General features: G+C 35.8%; 1 protein-coding gene across 1 annotated transcript in view; it reads left to right on the top strand.

Moving 5' to 3' along the window:
- CUBN (cubilin) overlaps positions 1 to 16213 on the top strand; it is a 228532-nt gene that overhangs the window by 172708 nt on the left and 39611 nt on the right. Inside the window, exons 55-60 of the mRNA XM_040968271.1 lie at positions 1307 to 1456; positions 3084 to 3205; positions 4280 to 4505; positions 6702 to 6889; positions 10765 to 10921; positions 12363 to 12512. Of these exons, the coding sequence (XP_040824205.1) occupies positions 1307 to 1456; positions 3084 to 3205; positions 4280 to 4505; positions 6702 to 6889; positions 10765 to 10921; positions 12363 to 12512 (993 nt within the window). The remainder of the gene's footprint in view (positions 1 to 1306; positions 1457 to 3083; positions 3206 to 4279; positions 4506 to 6701; positions 6890 to 10764; positions 10922 to 12362; positions 12513 to 16213) is intronic.

Raw genomic sequence — 16213 nt, 5'->3', positions numbered from 1 at the left:
GCTTATTTATATTTATATGTATAGATATTCAGCTAATTTAGAAAACTCTCCCTAGACCACTTTGTCTGTTTTCATGATAGAAAAATGATTGAGGTGTACACTTTGTAAGCCAGGATTCTTTTGAGAATTTCTCGGTGTTTGTGGTAATTAATTTAGTTCTTTCTCATTGACTGCTCCCATTATTAGTTAACAGTCACACTTGTTTCTTAGTAAATGTGAACATGTGGAAGAGGAATATACTTTTGTAAATAGTACTTTTATAATAGCTAAAGATTTACTGACTTAATTTCTTAGCCTAAATTTAAAGAAAAGAAATCTGAAATCAGCAGCAAGTAATTAGTTAAGAGGTGGAGATGTACTTCAGCACACTGATGGCAGCCACCTTTAAGAATGTGGGAAAATTCTCAAGGAGAATTTGACAGTCTGTGAACACAGACCAAAGGCCTCAGCAAGATAATCGTTCTGGTTCTTTGAAGTTGATTAACCTAAAAAACACTTTTTAGGGAAATGGCAGTTGTCATTTGATAAATGTCCATGAAATTGTGCTAAGTCCCCATTACCTGTACCTGATTAGAAACCACTGGCTTATAGAATCCAGCACACAGTTCTTTATTACATTCCAGTGAGTGAGGCACGCTTTCCCTTCCTTCTGTCAGATTTAGAGACAGTGGAAAGCTGTATATTTCAGTGACTTACAAGGATAGTGATGTTGATCTGACAAAAGAATAGCAGTGAAGTGCAAATTCTGTAGATACCCTATAAACGTTAACCACTTTTCTGTTCAAAGAAATCTTCATAAAAAAATGTGTGCTCAAATCTGTTCTTGACCTGAGTACTAAATATTCTTTGTAATTTAGACGGTTGAATACAGCTGAGAAATCCAATGGGGGGGGCAATTATCACTTTTATTTTAAGAATATATTTTATTACTAATGGTATTTTGTTTTTTAGTCCCTACAAAATTTCAACTTTTCTTGTAAAATTGTATCTGTTCAGACATGTTGAAGTAGCTATGGAAATACGAAGTGGAACAGAATGACACTACAGCAGCAAGAAGTACAATCAAAATAACATTTTGTTTTGGTTTTTGTTTTACCCTATCACAGGAACTTCATCTTTTGTGTTGATTAAGATAGTAAAAAACAAAAACAAAAACCTCATATAATATCTGCTCTTTATATTATCGGAATATACATATATATCTGTATTTATGAATAACTTTAATTTCTTAATTATTTGTTTCTACCGAATTAAATATGCTTCTTAATAGCTGTATAAATAGTGATGCTTGTATTATTTTGTACAGGTGATGCTGATGGGCCTCTTATAGGGAAATTCTGTGGCCCTACAAAACCTGCCATCCCATTGGTTATACCTTACCCTCAGGTCTGGGTACACTTTGTCACCAATGAACATGTAGAACAGATTGGATTCCATGCAGAGTATTTCTTTACAGGTAAGATTTATAGTTAAGACCTCCATTAAAATAATATATAACACTTTCTCAATTTCTCGTAAGGATTTCATGTATTTTTTCTTAGACTTATTCCTAGGAAGCTATTAAGTTTCTTGCTGTTACCAATGAGATTTTACAAATTACATTTGATTTTGTTGATGATGTCTCAGAATTTATAATTTGTATACAATTTTATTCTCCTAATATTTTATCTCTGGTTTTCTTTGGTTTTTCTGTCTTCTGCAAATGATAGCTCTTCCTTCCTTCAGTTCCAGTATTTCATTTCTTTTTCTTATTTTTACTTCACTGCTTGGGGTCACCATCAAGATAAATAAACCAACAGATTCCTATGAAATTTCATTGTTTGGTTGCTCTTAAGTTTTGAATGAACATCCCTTGTCAAATAAAAGTCTCTTCATTCTTAGTGTAAAAAATAATCTAACATGAATGGATGTCAAGGTTTCATCATGTTTTTCTGCATCAAGATGATCCTGCTTTCCTTCCTTTCATAAGCTAGTATGCAGATTATATTGAATTATGAAAGTATGTTATATGGAAATTTTTTTTCCTTTGGGAGTTCATTCTAAAATTTTCAGAATAAACCCTAGTTAGTCATGACATATGTCTGGTTCATATTATTGCACATGATTTGCCACTATGTTATGTTGGATTTGCGTCTGTGTCACTCAGGGTTAGTGCCTGAACATTTGGCCCAAGATATACAGTGCTGTCCTTGCTACTTCCCTTGATAGTGAATGAGAGTTTTTCTAGTCCTTGTTCACTAACATTGCAACCCTTTTACATTTCCAACTTTATAAGAAAATTACTGTTGTAACCTTTGCTTTTGTGGAAATTGAAGGCTGTATCTTTTCTTCCTGCCTGGTCACTAAAATTTCAAAAGCCAACCCTAGCACACAGAGCTTGGCTCCTTGCCCTCTCAGACTGCTCTGCGCTTCTGTATTGAGATTACCCTCTGAAACTGAGTGAACTATTGATTAAGAGTTTGGGAGAGTCCCCTTTTTGTGTTAAGTTTGCTCATATGACTTGGTTACAATTTTATCTGTCATTCCGTAGTGGTACAACCAATTAGTTAGCTGAAGGAAGGGGAGTGATTATTTTCACTATATCAGCCATCTTACCAGTTTTATCAAACAGAATGAAGAGCCAAGTTTCAGGAAACAGGGTATATTGTACTTTATTCAGGTATAAGTTTTCAGCTTTCTGTCCTAAGGTGTATTTAGTATCTGCTTATTATCAAATGACTGTTTATTTAATCACAAGGCTGATCATATTATTCAAGATTACACTTATTCATTGGCCTAGTTTTTTCAGAAAAGGCAATGTTTCTTACTTTGTCCCTACTGTCTCAGTTATAGCTGTACCTGATTGTCCTCCACTTATGACACAGATTTTCCATTTCCTTTGTAACGGAGGCCTGTCTTCACTATGTGATTCTGTTAGCAAAATATGGGACTTGGATTGTTTTTATTCTGCCCAACTTCATTTTGCTTCTTTATCAGTTCATTGACTGTATATTTATCATAAAGTATGATGGCTCTGCATACTGCTTTAGCTTTGCTCAGAATGCTCTCCTTCTCTTACTTAAGGGATATAAATCTGATTTCAGATTGTGGCGGAATACAGACAGGCGAGAGCGGAGTGATAACCAGTCCCAACTACCCACAGGATTATGGTGTCTCCTCTCATTGTGCTTGGTTGTTGGAGAGCCCCCAAGGGCACACCATCAATGTGAGTGCTGATGCCTGAGTGCCGTACCTCTGAGACCAGCATGGAAACAGAGGTCTTACTTAGTAAGCAAGGAATTACAGTGCCCTTTGGTCCTGCAATGTGATCATTATTTCTCTCTGCAATTCTCTTATGATAGCACAGATGCTGTTATCAGCATAATGCTGCACACCTCCCCACCTCTGTCCATTATGCAGAGGGATCACAGGCTAGGGTCTTCCATTCTGTGTTAAAAAGCCAATAACATTACCGAAAAAGAGAATAAGCAAGAATTTTTGGCCAAATATTTATAAATGGGAGCCTACCTAGCTCTCAGATCTATTTTACAACCTACTGTTGGCTGTTGTTTCAGTATAATGCACAAAGAATGAGGGGGTGGAACATGCTAATGAGTGGGAGAAATGCTTATGGTTTTTCCTTGGAATATGTCAAGATTTCTCTGAATCTGCATGTAGAGCTTTTTAAAGTTCCTTTTGTGAAGTCTTTGAGCCATTTTCATGATAACGTCAGCATGCTGTGGTGCTGTTGGTTAAGTCATTTAGCACAGTCAGAAATGAAGCCTTCTGGTGGTCTCTCTGTATTGGGTCAGGGTGATTCTGTGTGATTCTGAAAAGCTTGTGATCACAGGTATCTTGTTCTCAAAGAGCGACCTATGAGGGTAGGATTGGAAATTTAACTTGGCTATTCACACATTGCCCTAGGTAACACTGCTGCTATCAGTAATTTACAATGAATGAAGCTATTTTTCAAGATTAGAAGAGACCAGGCATGGGAGATCATCTCGCATCCAGGAGAGGAACAGATTCCTGTCCTTGCTATGAGTTGCTATCCTAGCCCAGGCAACTAAATGGATTCCCCTGATGACTCCACTTCCAGGAGAAATACTTCCTCTCAATTTTATTCAAGAGAAATTTCAACAATAAAAAGGAGGAGGGAAGGAGAAAGTTAATTTAAAATATGAAATTGTATGAATTAAACTGAAGTAAAAAGATGTGTAAGAGTCTTACATCTGCCTGAAGGTTGATATGCTCACTTACTACTCATTATATGCCTCATTCTTTCTTCTTCCTTCTTCAGCTGACGTTTATTGACTTTGAAATTGAAAGTCATGTGACTTGTGCCTGGGATTCTGTGACTGTCAGGAATGGTGGCTCCCCTGGATCACCCATAATAGGACAATATTGTGGGAATTTAAACCCTGGGACAATACAGTCTGGTTCCAATCAATTGGTGGTGATTTTTAATTCAGACCAGTCGGTGCAACATGGTGGATTTTATGCTACATGGAACACACACACATTAGGTAAAAGAAACCTCTGTATTGTCTTTTAAATGTTTCTATATGTATCACTATAACCTGATTTAAAGTACCATCATCTATTGGAATCTGAAAGGGCATTGGTTCCAAGGCTTTTATAGATAGCAAAGTATGTGCATATTCAACTCCCTTATGCAAGAAGGTATAATATTTTCATATAGCCTACATATTTCTTTTCATACTCTTGAAATTATCTCTATATTACTTATCATATCAAATACAATGTGAACACTTGTTACATATGCAATTTTTAATATTTGTTTTAATGAAGAAATTTATTTATTTACTTGAAAATGAGAGTTACAGAGAGAGAGAGAGATCTTTCTTCCACTGGTTCACTCCTCAGTTGGCCACATGATCAGAGCTGAGCCAGTCCAGAGCCAGAAACTGAAAACTTCTGGGTCTCCCACATGGGTACAGGGACCCCAGCGCTTGGGCCGTCCTCTGCTGCTTTCCTAGGCCATTGACAGGGGCTGGATCATAAGTGAAGAAGCTGAGACACTGACCAACACTCAGATGGTGTGCCAGTGCTGCAGGCAGTGGCTTTATCTGCTATCCTATGGCATTAGACTACATGCAGTTTAAGTGAGAAGTAATAAGGAAAAACAGTCTGTACTTGTTTGAATGAACATAGGGTTCATTATTCCTTCTCTTACATGTTGTACCTACTTCATATTGGATTAACCCCTGAATGTTTATACATATCATACCATGAAGTAATGCTGGTGGCATAACAATAGCAATATATATCTTCTCGATTGTGCACACACAGAAACAGAGGATAAATGGGTTGATAATTTGCATGGGTTTTAGCCGACAGCTGGTCATCAGAGTTTAAATAAAGCCATATTTGAGCCAAGACATTTTTATGTTAACATTTCACGAAGTACCCTGTGTAGACAAAGGGAATGGCGCAACCAGGAAATCTCAGTAAGAGATGTATGCATTCTTTCTGATTTAAGACAACTTTCATGCAAATCACAAAACAAATGAACTGTACAAAGGAGATTAGCAAACCAAGAAGTGAAGATATGTTGCAGTAGGCAACTATAATTCCAAATAAAAGCAGGAATATACCTTGACAATGTGACACTAGGTTTACTTATACCTTTACTTATACCTATAATGCCATGTTAAACTTAAATAGCAAGATGTTAAGCTTGTAACTGTTACCACAGGACTGTACTACCATGATAGTATGAGGAAAATGGTGGGAGAGGAAAATGGGAAGGAAAGGAGGAAATGGGGAGAGGAATCACTATATCTACAAACTACGTGTTGGAAAATAACAACAACTTAAAAGACAAAAAAGAAATATGTACTGAAATCACAAGTAACTCAAAATATCTTGGTCTTGGGGTCACAATGGGAAGTAACTGATGTTTGGAGAAGGAAAATGAAAAGTGAGATCTGCCATTTAGAAAAAAGGTTGTAGTATATATGAGATATTTTATTCAAGATTTCAGTACATCATAAATATCACACAGAATAATTCTTTCTAGTAGAGTCAGCATTATTAATGACTTATACTTGCTATCATTAAAACATTAACTGCTTTTGAAGATACATGGAAATTTTAAAGTTTCCAAAAAAAAAAATAAAAGTGAAAGACTGATAATTTTCTCTAATTTAACTTCATTTTGTTTTGAATTCATATTTTTAAAATTTCTTAAGTAATATTTTAAAAGTAAGAAAAGTATCATAGGTTTATCTCCCTTGAAATTTTGGTGTTTTATTATCATCTACCAGTCAGTTTCAGGATAAACAAACTAGGTTATTTAAAAGAAGAACTTTTCTCTACTCAAAATAACTTGTCTAGTCTCATATGTTAAACTAATGAGTATTTATTTATTGATAATAACAGGATACATAACTTTGCATTGCAAGACTTGGAAACATTTCACTGTTTCTAGGAGAGTAAAAAAGTATTGCTGTTGTTCAACGACAGAGGATTGGCAATCTTACTTGAGTTCCATACAGGTGTGACAAAATAGTAACAGCTGGTTTCCTCTAGTGTTAATGTACTTTACATTTAATGAGTGCTCACACCTGTGGACCTGCCTTAAAACTGAGACAGCGCTGGGATCTCACATTTAGAAATCATATTTCTCTTGAAGTCTTGGATGTCAAAAATTGTTCTTTTCCTACATATTGGTGACTTTTTCCATGATAACTTTCTAGGTTGTGGTGGAATAATTCATTCAGAAAATGGTATAATAAAATCTCCACACTGGCCTCAGAATTTTCCTGAAAATAGCAGATGTTCTTGGACAGTCATTACTCATGAAAGTAAATACTTTGAGATTGGTTTTGACAGCAACTTCCGAATCCCCAGTGGTGATGGACAGTGTCAGAACAGCTTTGTGAAGGTCAGTGCACTTGTTTATTTAATTGGAGCCAAACTGGTTTTGTGAATCTAAATGTTTAAGCTACAAATGACATGAAGTCGTTTGTCAAAGTAAGAAAATGACAGATTTGTTAGTTGGATTTCTTAAATTAAAAAGACAAAAGTAAGAAACCTCAACTGATAGTTAAAATTTGAACCAAAACACATGTATTACTGTGTGATTTTTGTATCTTTGCCAATTCCTAGACCAAGTAAACCTGTTAAAGCGATTGTTCTCTAGCCTTCTTTAATTTTCATGATTTTCTTTAATTTTATAATTCTTCTATTCTGTGGAAATTGAATAAGGAAGACCAATTTGCTTGCTTGCTTTTCTCTCTATTTTATGTCCTAATAGATCCTAAAGGATAAGTGTTCTTTATAATGTAAAGCACCATCACAGGAAAAGTTAGATGTGTATCATAAAAATTACAGAAGCTTGAAGAAGTAGACAATGCCAAATTTCTTCTTGGATTTTAAAAGCCCTTAAGCTGAAAAAACACAAAAGACCCATGTAAAAATGATGACAGTAGGCAGTCAATAAGAATGTTTTCCTCAAAAGGTGGAAACTATTGTTTACCAATTACTAAAAGTGCAACTATTGCTCCTATGGCACTGACTTACTACTTTCAATTGGCTTTTGACTATTATCGTTTAATTTTACCTATGCTGATTTACATTTTATATATTGTGTCTCTAAGAATCCATGTCTTTTAGTGAAAAGGACATTGACCTTAAGAACACATTAACCTAAACTCCATTTGTATATTTCATACTTGGCACCTTATTTTATCATTCTTCAGATGTTTGAACTTCAAGCTATTAAACTATAAAAGTAAGATAATGACTCGTGATATAGTAGTCATTTAGGCATTAGAGATGATACAATAATGTAAATAATATTCAGTGCTTGGAATTTAAAAAGCTCTAGTGAGTATAAGTAGATTCTGTTATCAATTATATTATTGCTTCATATCATCTCTCCAATTACATTTTATCTCATTGTTATCTTATTTACTATCTTAAAAAGTCCGACACTTACATAAAATATGTACCTTACAAGACGTGTTTAATATATACTATTGCTAATTGCTTTTTCCAAGAATAAATGCACTGTCTTCTCATGAAATTAATCAATATCAAGTGTCCAAAAATCTTTCTAGTTCTCTAGTTGTAAAATGGAATATTGAAAAATATCGTAGACTCATTCCTCCTCGGCATAATCGAGTCTCTGACAGTTCAGGCAATCCCAACAGCTGGGCGGGCGGAATCGCATGGACATCTGCCGAAACATAAGTGGCTCAAGGGAGCATTCTTTCTGCTGCGCCCATGGCTTTTCTTTCTGCCAGGAAATGCTGTGTGGATGGGCAGATGGCAGTAAAGGGACCCAGCTCCAGGCTGGTATGGAAAGTTCTGTGCCTGTGAGCCTGAGATTCTCATTATCTGCCCAGGAACATTCAAGCAGCCATGCCCTCAAAAAAAAAAAAAAAAAGGCACATAGTTGCAAATTCTTTGCCACTCCAGAAATTCTGTTTGTCCCTACTGCGCTGGGACTCACTTCACTGGCTTACAGACTCTGTAGTGGATATACAGCATGGGCAAAGATGGTAGAACCACAAAGATGGCACTGTCTGAAAAGCATCTTAGTGTGCACAAGCCAAACATGCTCTTTCCCCACCCAGACACAGTGGGGCAACCAGCTGCTATTGAATGGAATATCCTCCTAGGCCTGTTGCCTTCAACTTAGAAATACGCAGGGGGCCAACAGGTGATGTGCACTCCATCTCTTCCGGTAGCACCAGCCAATACTAGTGGGAGCCTCAATAGCATCATGCAAACCAGTTGTAACTATAGCCCACAAAATATGAAAGAGCACATGCTTAATGTAAACAGTTACTTCCTACTAAAATAAAATTTCAAACCAGATCCACTCAGAGACTCCTAACATAATACATAAAATATTCATTTTTTCCAAAAAGAATCCATCACAGAAACAACCAAGAATATGAACACTTGAATTAGAAATGACAAATCTCTTCACTAAGATGGTCAGATACTAGAATTATATACCAAGGATATTGAAGTGCCATGACATAAAACATTATTAAATAATAAATAAAATAATCAGTTAATAATAATAATTTTCTTACTAATTGATAAAAGTTTTTCATTAAAGAACCATAGATTTGTCATTAAAACTTTTATGTTATTCCTTTTTTCTATTAAGTAATGTTTTAAAAAATAGTATTTGCCAATCCCTATCTCTCAGTAAATTGTGTTTATAATTTTTTTTAAAAAATCTGATTAGAAAATAGACAACTTTCCCAAATAGTTCATTAAGGAGGAGAAAATTTAATGGGGCCATTGGATGAAATTGTGGGTATGCATTTCTTTCCTAACATTTTCCTTGATTTTAGGCATCTAACAGAATATTTGTGCTTTTGTTCTCAGTTACTCTAGTGCCAGGCATTTCCTATAAAATAAATGGGAAATATAATTTTTCTTCAGCAAGATGACTAACAGCTTGATACCCAAAGTTTCGAAGCCAGTTGAAATGAAGTGGCTTTAAAGAGCTGAGAAGCATTACATTACTGCTGTGAACCACTGCTGTTTGGTATTTCTTCCTAAGGGCTGACTTCCCAGTTGAAATGTTTTTAATGGCTTGGTGCTTCATTATTATTTCAAAAATATTCTTAAGAGAGATATGTTTGGGATGAGTAATTTTGTATAATTTTATATGTATAAAAGACTCAATGGTGAAGTAAGAATGATAAATCTGACGTGTGTGGATGATGGCAGAGGATATTCTATGCCTTATAGGATATTTAGCAACATCCCTGGCTCATCTGTTCTAGATATTACCCACTCTCCCAGTGTGTCCTCAAAAAAATGCCACCGAAGAAGGCAAAATTGTTTCTTGTTGAGATCCAGCAAATTAGGAAAATTTAAATTAGTTAATTTGTTTAGTGGTCTTTTATTTCTAATTTATTCATATTCATTACCTAATTTGGATATTTTCCTTGAGTGACTCAACATTATTATTTTTGCATAGCATTGTACAAATTAATCCCTACAATGCAGCTAGAGCTATGAAATGACAACCCAGGATTACTCAGAAATTGCCAAGCCAGTGTTTGGTGAATAGCACCTAATGACAGAGTATCATCCCTTCTTGTAAAAAAATTCTTAAAATTCAACACTTGCATGAAGTGTTCTAAGATTAATTCTAGTCATACTAATTGCACATGTCATTGGCATTTGTGTTCACTTTCTCCATGTTCCATAATTAACTTCGTGTACCTCTAGCTGTGGCCCACAGCTAGTCATCCTCCGCGGATCCATGCTGAGCCCTAGAGGAGTACACGTTACTGCTGGCTCCTCGGTATCTGCAAGCTCAGCTGCAGAATCATCGAGTTTTTAAAAAATCTTTGAATTTCTTCAGACCAGACCAGTTCTAACTGTTTTGGCCGTTTGGAAAGTAAACTAGAGAATAAAAAAAACTGCCTCTCTCTCTCTCTCTCTCTCTCTCTCTCTCTCTCTCTCTCTCTCTTTCTCTCTCTAACTCTGCCTCTCAAATATGTTAATGAGCTTAAAAACTTGCCTTTGGCCCCCAAAATTCATATGTCTTAGAGCAGTCATAATGGGATATGCTATGGAATTAAAAAAAAAGCTTTAAAACAAAGGTATTCTCAAAAAAGAATATTCCAAATTTCCATGTGTTTTATTTAGTTATGTTTCTACTATATATATATAGACACATATATATATACATACATATATATATATATATTCGAGCCTAAGCACGTTAAAGTATTATCAGAGGGAACTACAAAAACTGACGTGTGTTTATGATCCTGCTAGGTGTGGGCAGGAACTGAGGAGATTGACAGTACCCTGTTAGCCACAAACTGTGGGAATGTGGCTCCAGGTTCCATCATCACACCAAGAAATGCATTCACTGCTGTCTTCCAATCTCAGGATACACCTGCTCCAGGCTTCTCTGCCACATTTGTAAGCCGTAAGTAGCACAAAAAACAAGGGGTTGTTGGAAGGCTGTGGCCCAAGCATGGGAAAATGATGAGAGGGCTACAAATTGGCCTGAGCTAGGGAGATTAAGGCAGAGGAGCATGGGTGGGTAACCTAATCCAGAGGAGACACCCTTTCTTTAAAAACCAGTAACACCATGAGAATGAAATTGAATTCAGCAATTGTCCAATGGAGAAATGATATACAAGGCATGATCACCATCAGCCAGTGTCTGAGAAGGCGATGAACATTAGAGTGGGGCAGGTTCAACCCAAGCTCAGCTGGAGAGTGGTCAGCAATTCCTGTGTCTTGTTTTGGGCATATTGGCCACCTGCATTAAGATTACATGGTAAAAGGGCTTGGAAAACATGAACAATCTTGAGCCTCACCCAAGACTCATCTAATTCAGAATTTCCATGGGATCATTTTATTTATTTATTTATTTTTGGTGGCAGGCTGGGGGAGGTTCCTTGCCTAGCTAAATGCTGAGTCCACTACTATGACTGTTAAATGCAGATTAGTTTTGGTGAAAAAGTAGGGAATACTCAAATTTGGGAAGCAATGAATGGTGACAATTGGCTGAATTAGATTAAATTGCATCTACTAGCAAACTGCTGCTTGAGAAATGGTTCAATAAAAAGAGTTAGAGAAAAATGGTACAGAAAATGTATTATAGGCATAAATAAAGTGAATGAAGATGGTGGAAAGGAAGTAATGAAACAAATGCCAGACCTATTCTTAGGATACCAGCTGATTTGCTGTATGTATAACTGTATGTGTCTAAGTGTGAAAGGATACAGGTGCTTTGATGCTTGATAGATTAAGGGAGTGATTTGAATTAGTGATCAAAGGTTATGTGAAAAATAAGTGTCAATTTAATGGTAAAGAGATATTTCTTTTGATTTCTGTCCCTGGGAATTCATAAGAATTTATTAAGAGTTGGGATTGATAACTGTGACTGTTTTGTAAAAGTGACTAGTATTGTTCTTATGGCATGATAACACTAAATCTAAAATAACCCAGTTTTAAATTCACCTTTTGAAATTCACCCTTCATTGGTTTTTTTTCAATGTACAAGAAAAATATTCAGTCTTTGATAACTTACCTCTTACTTCTTAATATTAAGGAATTTTTTAGTATATATGTGGTAAAATTTCTGTTGCTTAGCATCTAAGATTCTGCAGTGTTTTCTAAGTACACACAAATACACACGAGTGTGCATATATATCTATATAGAGAGAATATATATAGAGAGAATATATAATGTTCTTACTGTGCATGAATGCTTGCTTTTAGTCTCATTCTCTTAGTTACCATTCCTTCCTCAGAGAAGCGCAAATCTAAAGAATTCATGCCATTGCCCCTTTCACTGATGAACCAGGTGCTACATGTGAGAACAAATGTTCCAGTGATGCTCTCTTGTTCCCACCCAGGATGTGGAGGTACTTTTACTGACCAGTCTGGTTATATAATTTCTCCCAACTACCCAAAACAATATGACAACAACATGAACTGCACCTATCTCATACAAAGCGATCTTCACTCTCTGGTCCTCTTGACTTCTGTGTCTTTTCATTTGGAAGGTAAGCTTATGAGTATTTTAATTGATTGATTGATATGTCAAAATTGTTTACAAATGGCATGCAACATGGTGTGTTCATACATGTGAACACTGTGGAAATGCTAAATCAGGCTAATTAATTAATATTTATTATAGTAGTTTAAAAATGTTGCTTGGCATGTTTATATTATAAATCATGGTGCTTGAATTTCGAGCCTTGGCTCTACTTCCACTTCTAGCTTGTTCTAGATTATTCTTGCACTTTATTTATTGGCCTTTATGTAATACTTTTACTAGTTAGATAATATCAGAGGAAGTGATGGCTACTTCCATTCATCCTCACCCAGGTGAAGAGACTGAGTTTTTGGTAAGTTGATATCCTCATGATTTTCCATTTACAGTGCTACAAATACTAAGCATTTTAAAACCTTTAAGTGAGTGATTTCTGGCTATAGATGAATTATGATGAAGCTCAAAAAGGGCAATATTAATCAGATTTACTTTGTAGTTATCTTCTTGCCATCAATTATCTCAGCACTGACATTTATTGAATTCTGACCACAGACTAGAGAATAATTAACTGAAACAAAGTATATCTCTCTTCACTTATAAAATGAGCCTGAGGTTTATATTTGTATTATGTTGTGGTAAAACTAAGCATTCCCCTCAGTGGAGGCTGTAGCTTTGTTGAAGGGCCTTCGCCTGTCAGTTAGAAGTGTTTTCATGGCCCTTAATTCCTGAAATCTGGTGTTGCTGCCATTGTTGATATAGCTCTTGCCAAGCTCATGTAGCCAGCTTCTCTGACTATCTCCCTCTGAGTCACTTTGCTGTCCATGATATAAGACAGACAGTTGCCATAGGTGTCATCAAAGAAGCAGCCAAGAAGGCTGCTGGAGCTGGCAAGTCACCATATCTGCCCAGAAAGCTCAGATGGGCAAATGAATATTATCTCTAATACCTGCCATTCCAGTTTTCATGAGTGGTAGAACAACAGTCTCAGGACTGTTTGTCTCAATTGGTTGTATAAGTTTAATAGTGAAAGATGATTAATGATAGCAATGCATCATAAAAACTTTAGAAGGAAAGAAGAATGTTTTCTGGACCATTTGTGGAGGGGCGGGCAGTTTTAAGTTATTTGTTTTTTAAATCAGTATTTTTTTAATGGAAACAACTTGACCAAATACCTGTCACAGAATTTGGGATCCATTATAACAGTTTAATGAGAAAAAAAGAAGTGTTTCTAAGACTCTTCCCATGATTAGCATTTCTGAGTCCAGCAGAATCATTGTTGACTTTGGTGATGATGAACAATCTAGAACTGTTGTCTAGGTGTATTCTGAGTACAACAGATAGAGCTGGCAAGCAGGAATCAGATTTCTAAGGCTGCAAAATACAATGGGAAACACTTGTTTCAACATTTTATGCACTGAACCCTGACAATAGTTAGGGAAAGTTTTGCTATTCAAGGAAATACAATAATTGTTCTACTGCACATTGGCGCTTTCTCTATGGTGAGATGCCAAAGGCTCAGGAAGTGGGTTGCTATAAAAGTATGTTGTTTTATATAGGCCTACGTTTCCCTACCTTTCTTGTTATTTTTCCATTACAATACTAACTTTTCCATGAACCATAGACCATAGACATCAGTGTATGTACTTATTTTGGAACCACATATTATGAAATAAGTACTTGTTTTGTTTTCAAAAATACTGAACAGTCCAAATATGCATTTTTACATATTCATTATACCTGTGGCCAGGGTGATCACCTCAAGCTGCTGGAAAAAAGTATCAATCTAATTGTTTCCCATTGCATATAAAGGACTTAGCAGGTGTGGTAAACCTCAGCAAGCCAAGTGACTTGATTTTTTACTTGGATAATAACATTGACTCACTTTGGCAATAATGAAGGGCTTAGAAAGATTTCATTTTAAAAAGGCCAGTTGTAAGCTCAGTTTTTCTCCGATCCCAGAGTAGCTCTTGGTAAGCACTGGCAAGTAGAACAGCATTGGGCAGGTTGACAAAGAGGCCCCAAGGGAGATATGCTTTAGCTCATTGTCCTCTATAGACCATCTCCAGCACCAGGAGTGATGGGACTTACATCCACAGTAGTCACATTGGCCTAAATTGTCTTTGAGTCACTGATGTATCCTGTGTTACAGGTTCTACCAAAAGGAAAATTGAGAAATTTTAAGAATTTTTTTGTCCTTTTTCTTCATCAAGAAGTGCAATGATTGAGTTTTGTTGTTTTGTTTCATATGTTCCTCCATTTAAAGTTTGTTTTCAAAATGTTAATCAGTCACTTGTCGTTTCTTCTGTTTCGCAATTGTTTCTAAAGAATTCAGAATGTGTACACATTTCACAATGCATGGTTTTAGATACCAAAGAACTATTATGCAATAGTTCTTCAGGAGTATTTTATATTGACATTTTACTCAATCAGGCAGAGCTGAGTTTGTAGCAGTATATGCTTCTCCAGCCACTGAATCATTCCTACCAGATTACATCATCTCCATGCCACAACATAGGAAACGCAGTTAGATCGGCAGCAGGCAGCGTATCTGTCCTCTCTATTCTACCAGCCTTTCCCAAGGACTCTTGTCAGCCTTACTGAAAACATTTGATCCTACTCTATAATATTAAAATATCCCACCCAAAGGGTTTTACTTCATCTTTAGTCCTTGAAACGGAAAGTTCGTGGAATCATGATGAAAATGAGAATTATACATTGCACTGTATTAAAAACCTAGTAAATTGAAATAAAAAATCAATGTCAATACATTGCACAGAACTTCAACCATTTCGAATGACAAACTTGTTTTAAAGCTTTCCAGAAGAATGGAAAACAGATCATGGAAGGTTGTTTTACAGTTCAGAGATTTCAGCAGTAAATATCTATCAGATTATTCATAGGAGATAGAAGAATGACTGCAGCTCCTGGCCCATGATGTGGGCTTGTGTTCTGGAGTAAACTTGTGTTCAATTTCATGGTGCTTCTTTTCTTAACAAGTTCTTGCATGACTGATTGAATGCTGCCTCTTGGCCATATACTCAACTTCAACATCTGTCTTACTCCTCAAAGCAAGACCTTGACTTGTTTTCTCCCTTGGGGAAAACAAATCATTATCCTGCATTTAACAATATTCTAAAAGAGGGGGCTAGGGTATACATAAATTGCGTCTGCAGTTGACTCCTCCTGAAACTATCAAAGGAGTTTTATATATTTATTTTTTGATGCCTGTGTGTTTTATAATTAACTGTGCTTTCACTGGAGATTCAGGCTGATATCTTTGATCTAGTGCAGAGATATGATATCATAGAACCTGAGAAAAATATGTAGGTCTGTAAATTAGTTGATGTTTAATGACATATTTAAGTTTCATTATCTTGCATATGAAGTGCATATCTTGCACTGTTCTTGCTAATCCCTGGTATGTTTTTAAGTAACTTTACCAAGTTCTGATGTTACATAAATATTTTATTTCTTCCAAAAAATATTTGGAAGGACATCTTATCTTAAATCAGTAACTATTGGAAAGAATACAGGAATGTTAAAATTCATGAATTAATTTGCCAAATGCTTTAACTTTTGCATTATGCAGAATCAGGCTTTGAGAATGAGTAGGTGGACAAAATAATTTGTTTAGCTATTTGACTCATGTCGTTTACAAAAGAAATTTGAATATCCTCTCAACTTTCTCTGCATCCCGCCACCAGTTTTGTT

The sequence above is a fragment of the Ochotona curzoniae genome, unplaced genomic scaffold, assembly GCF_017591425.1.
Source record: "Ochotona curzoniae isolate NIBS_2020 unplaced genomic scaffold, NIBS_Ocur_1.0 scaffold_4683, whole genome shotgun sequence".
In the NCBI taxonomy this organism is placed as follows: domain Eukaryota; kingdom Metazoa; phylum Chordata; class Mammalia; order Lagomorpha; family Ochotonidae; genus Ochotona; species Ochotona curzoniae.
The sequence above is the reverse complement of the archived record's forward strand: the minus strand, read 5'-3'. Positions and strand labels throughout refer to the sequence as shown.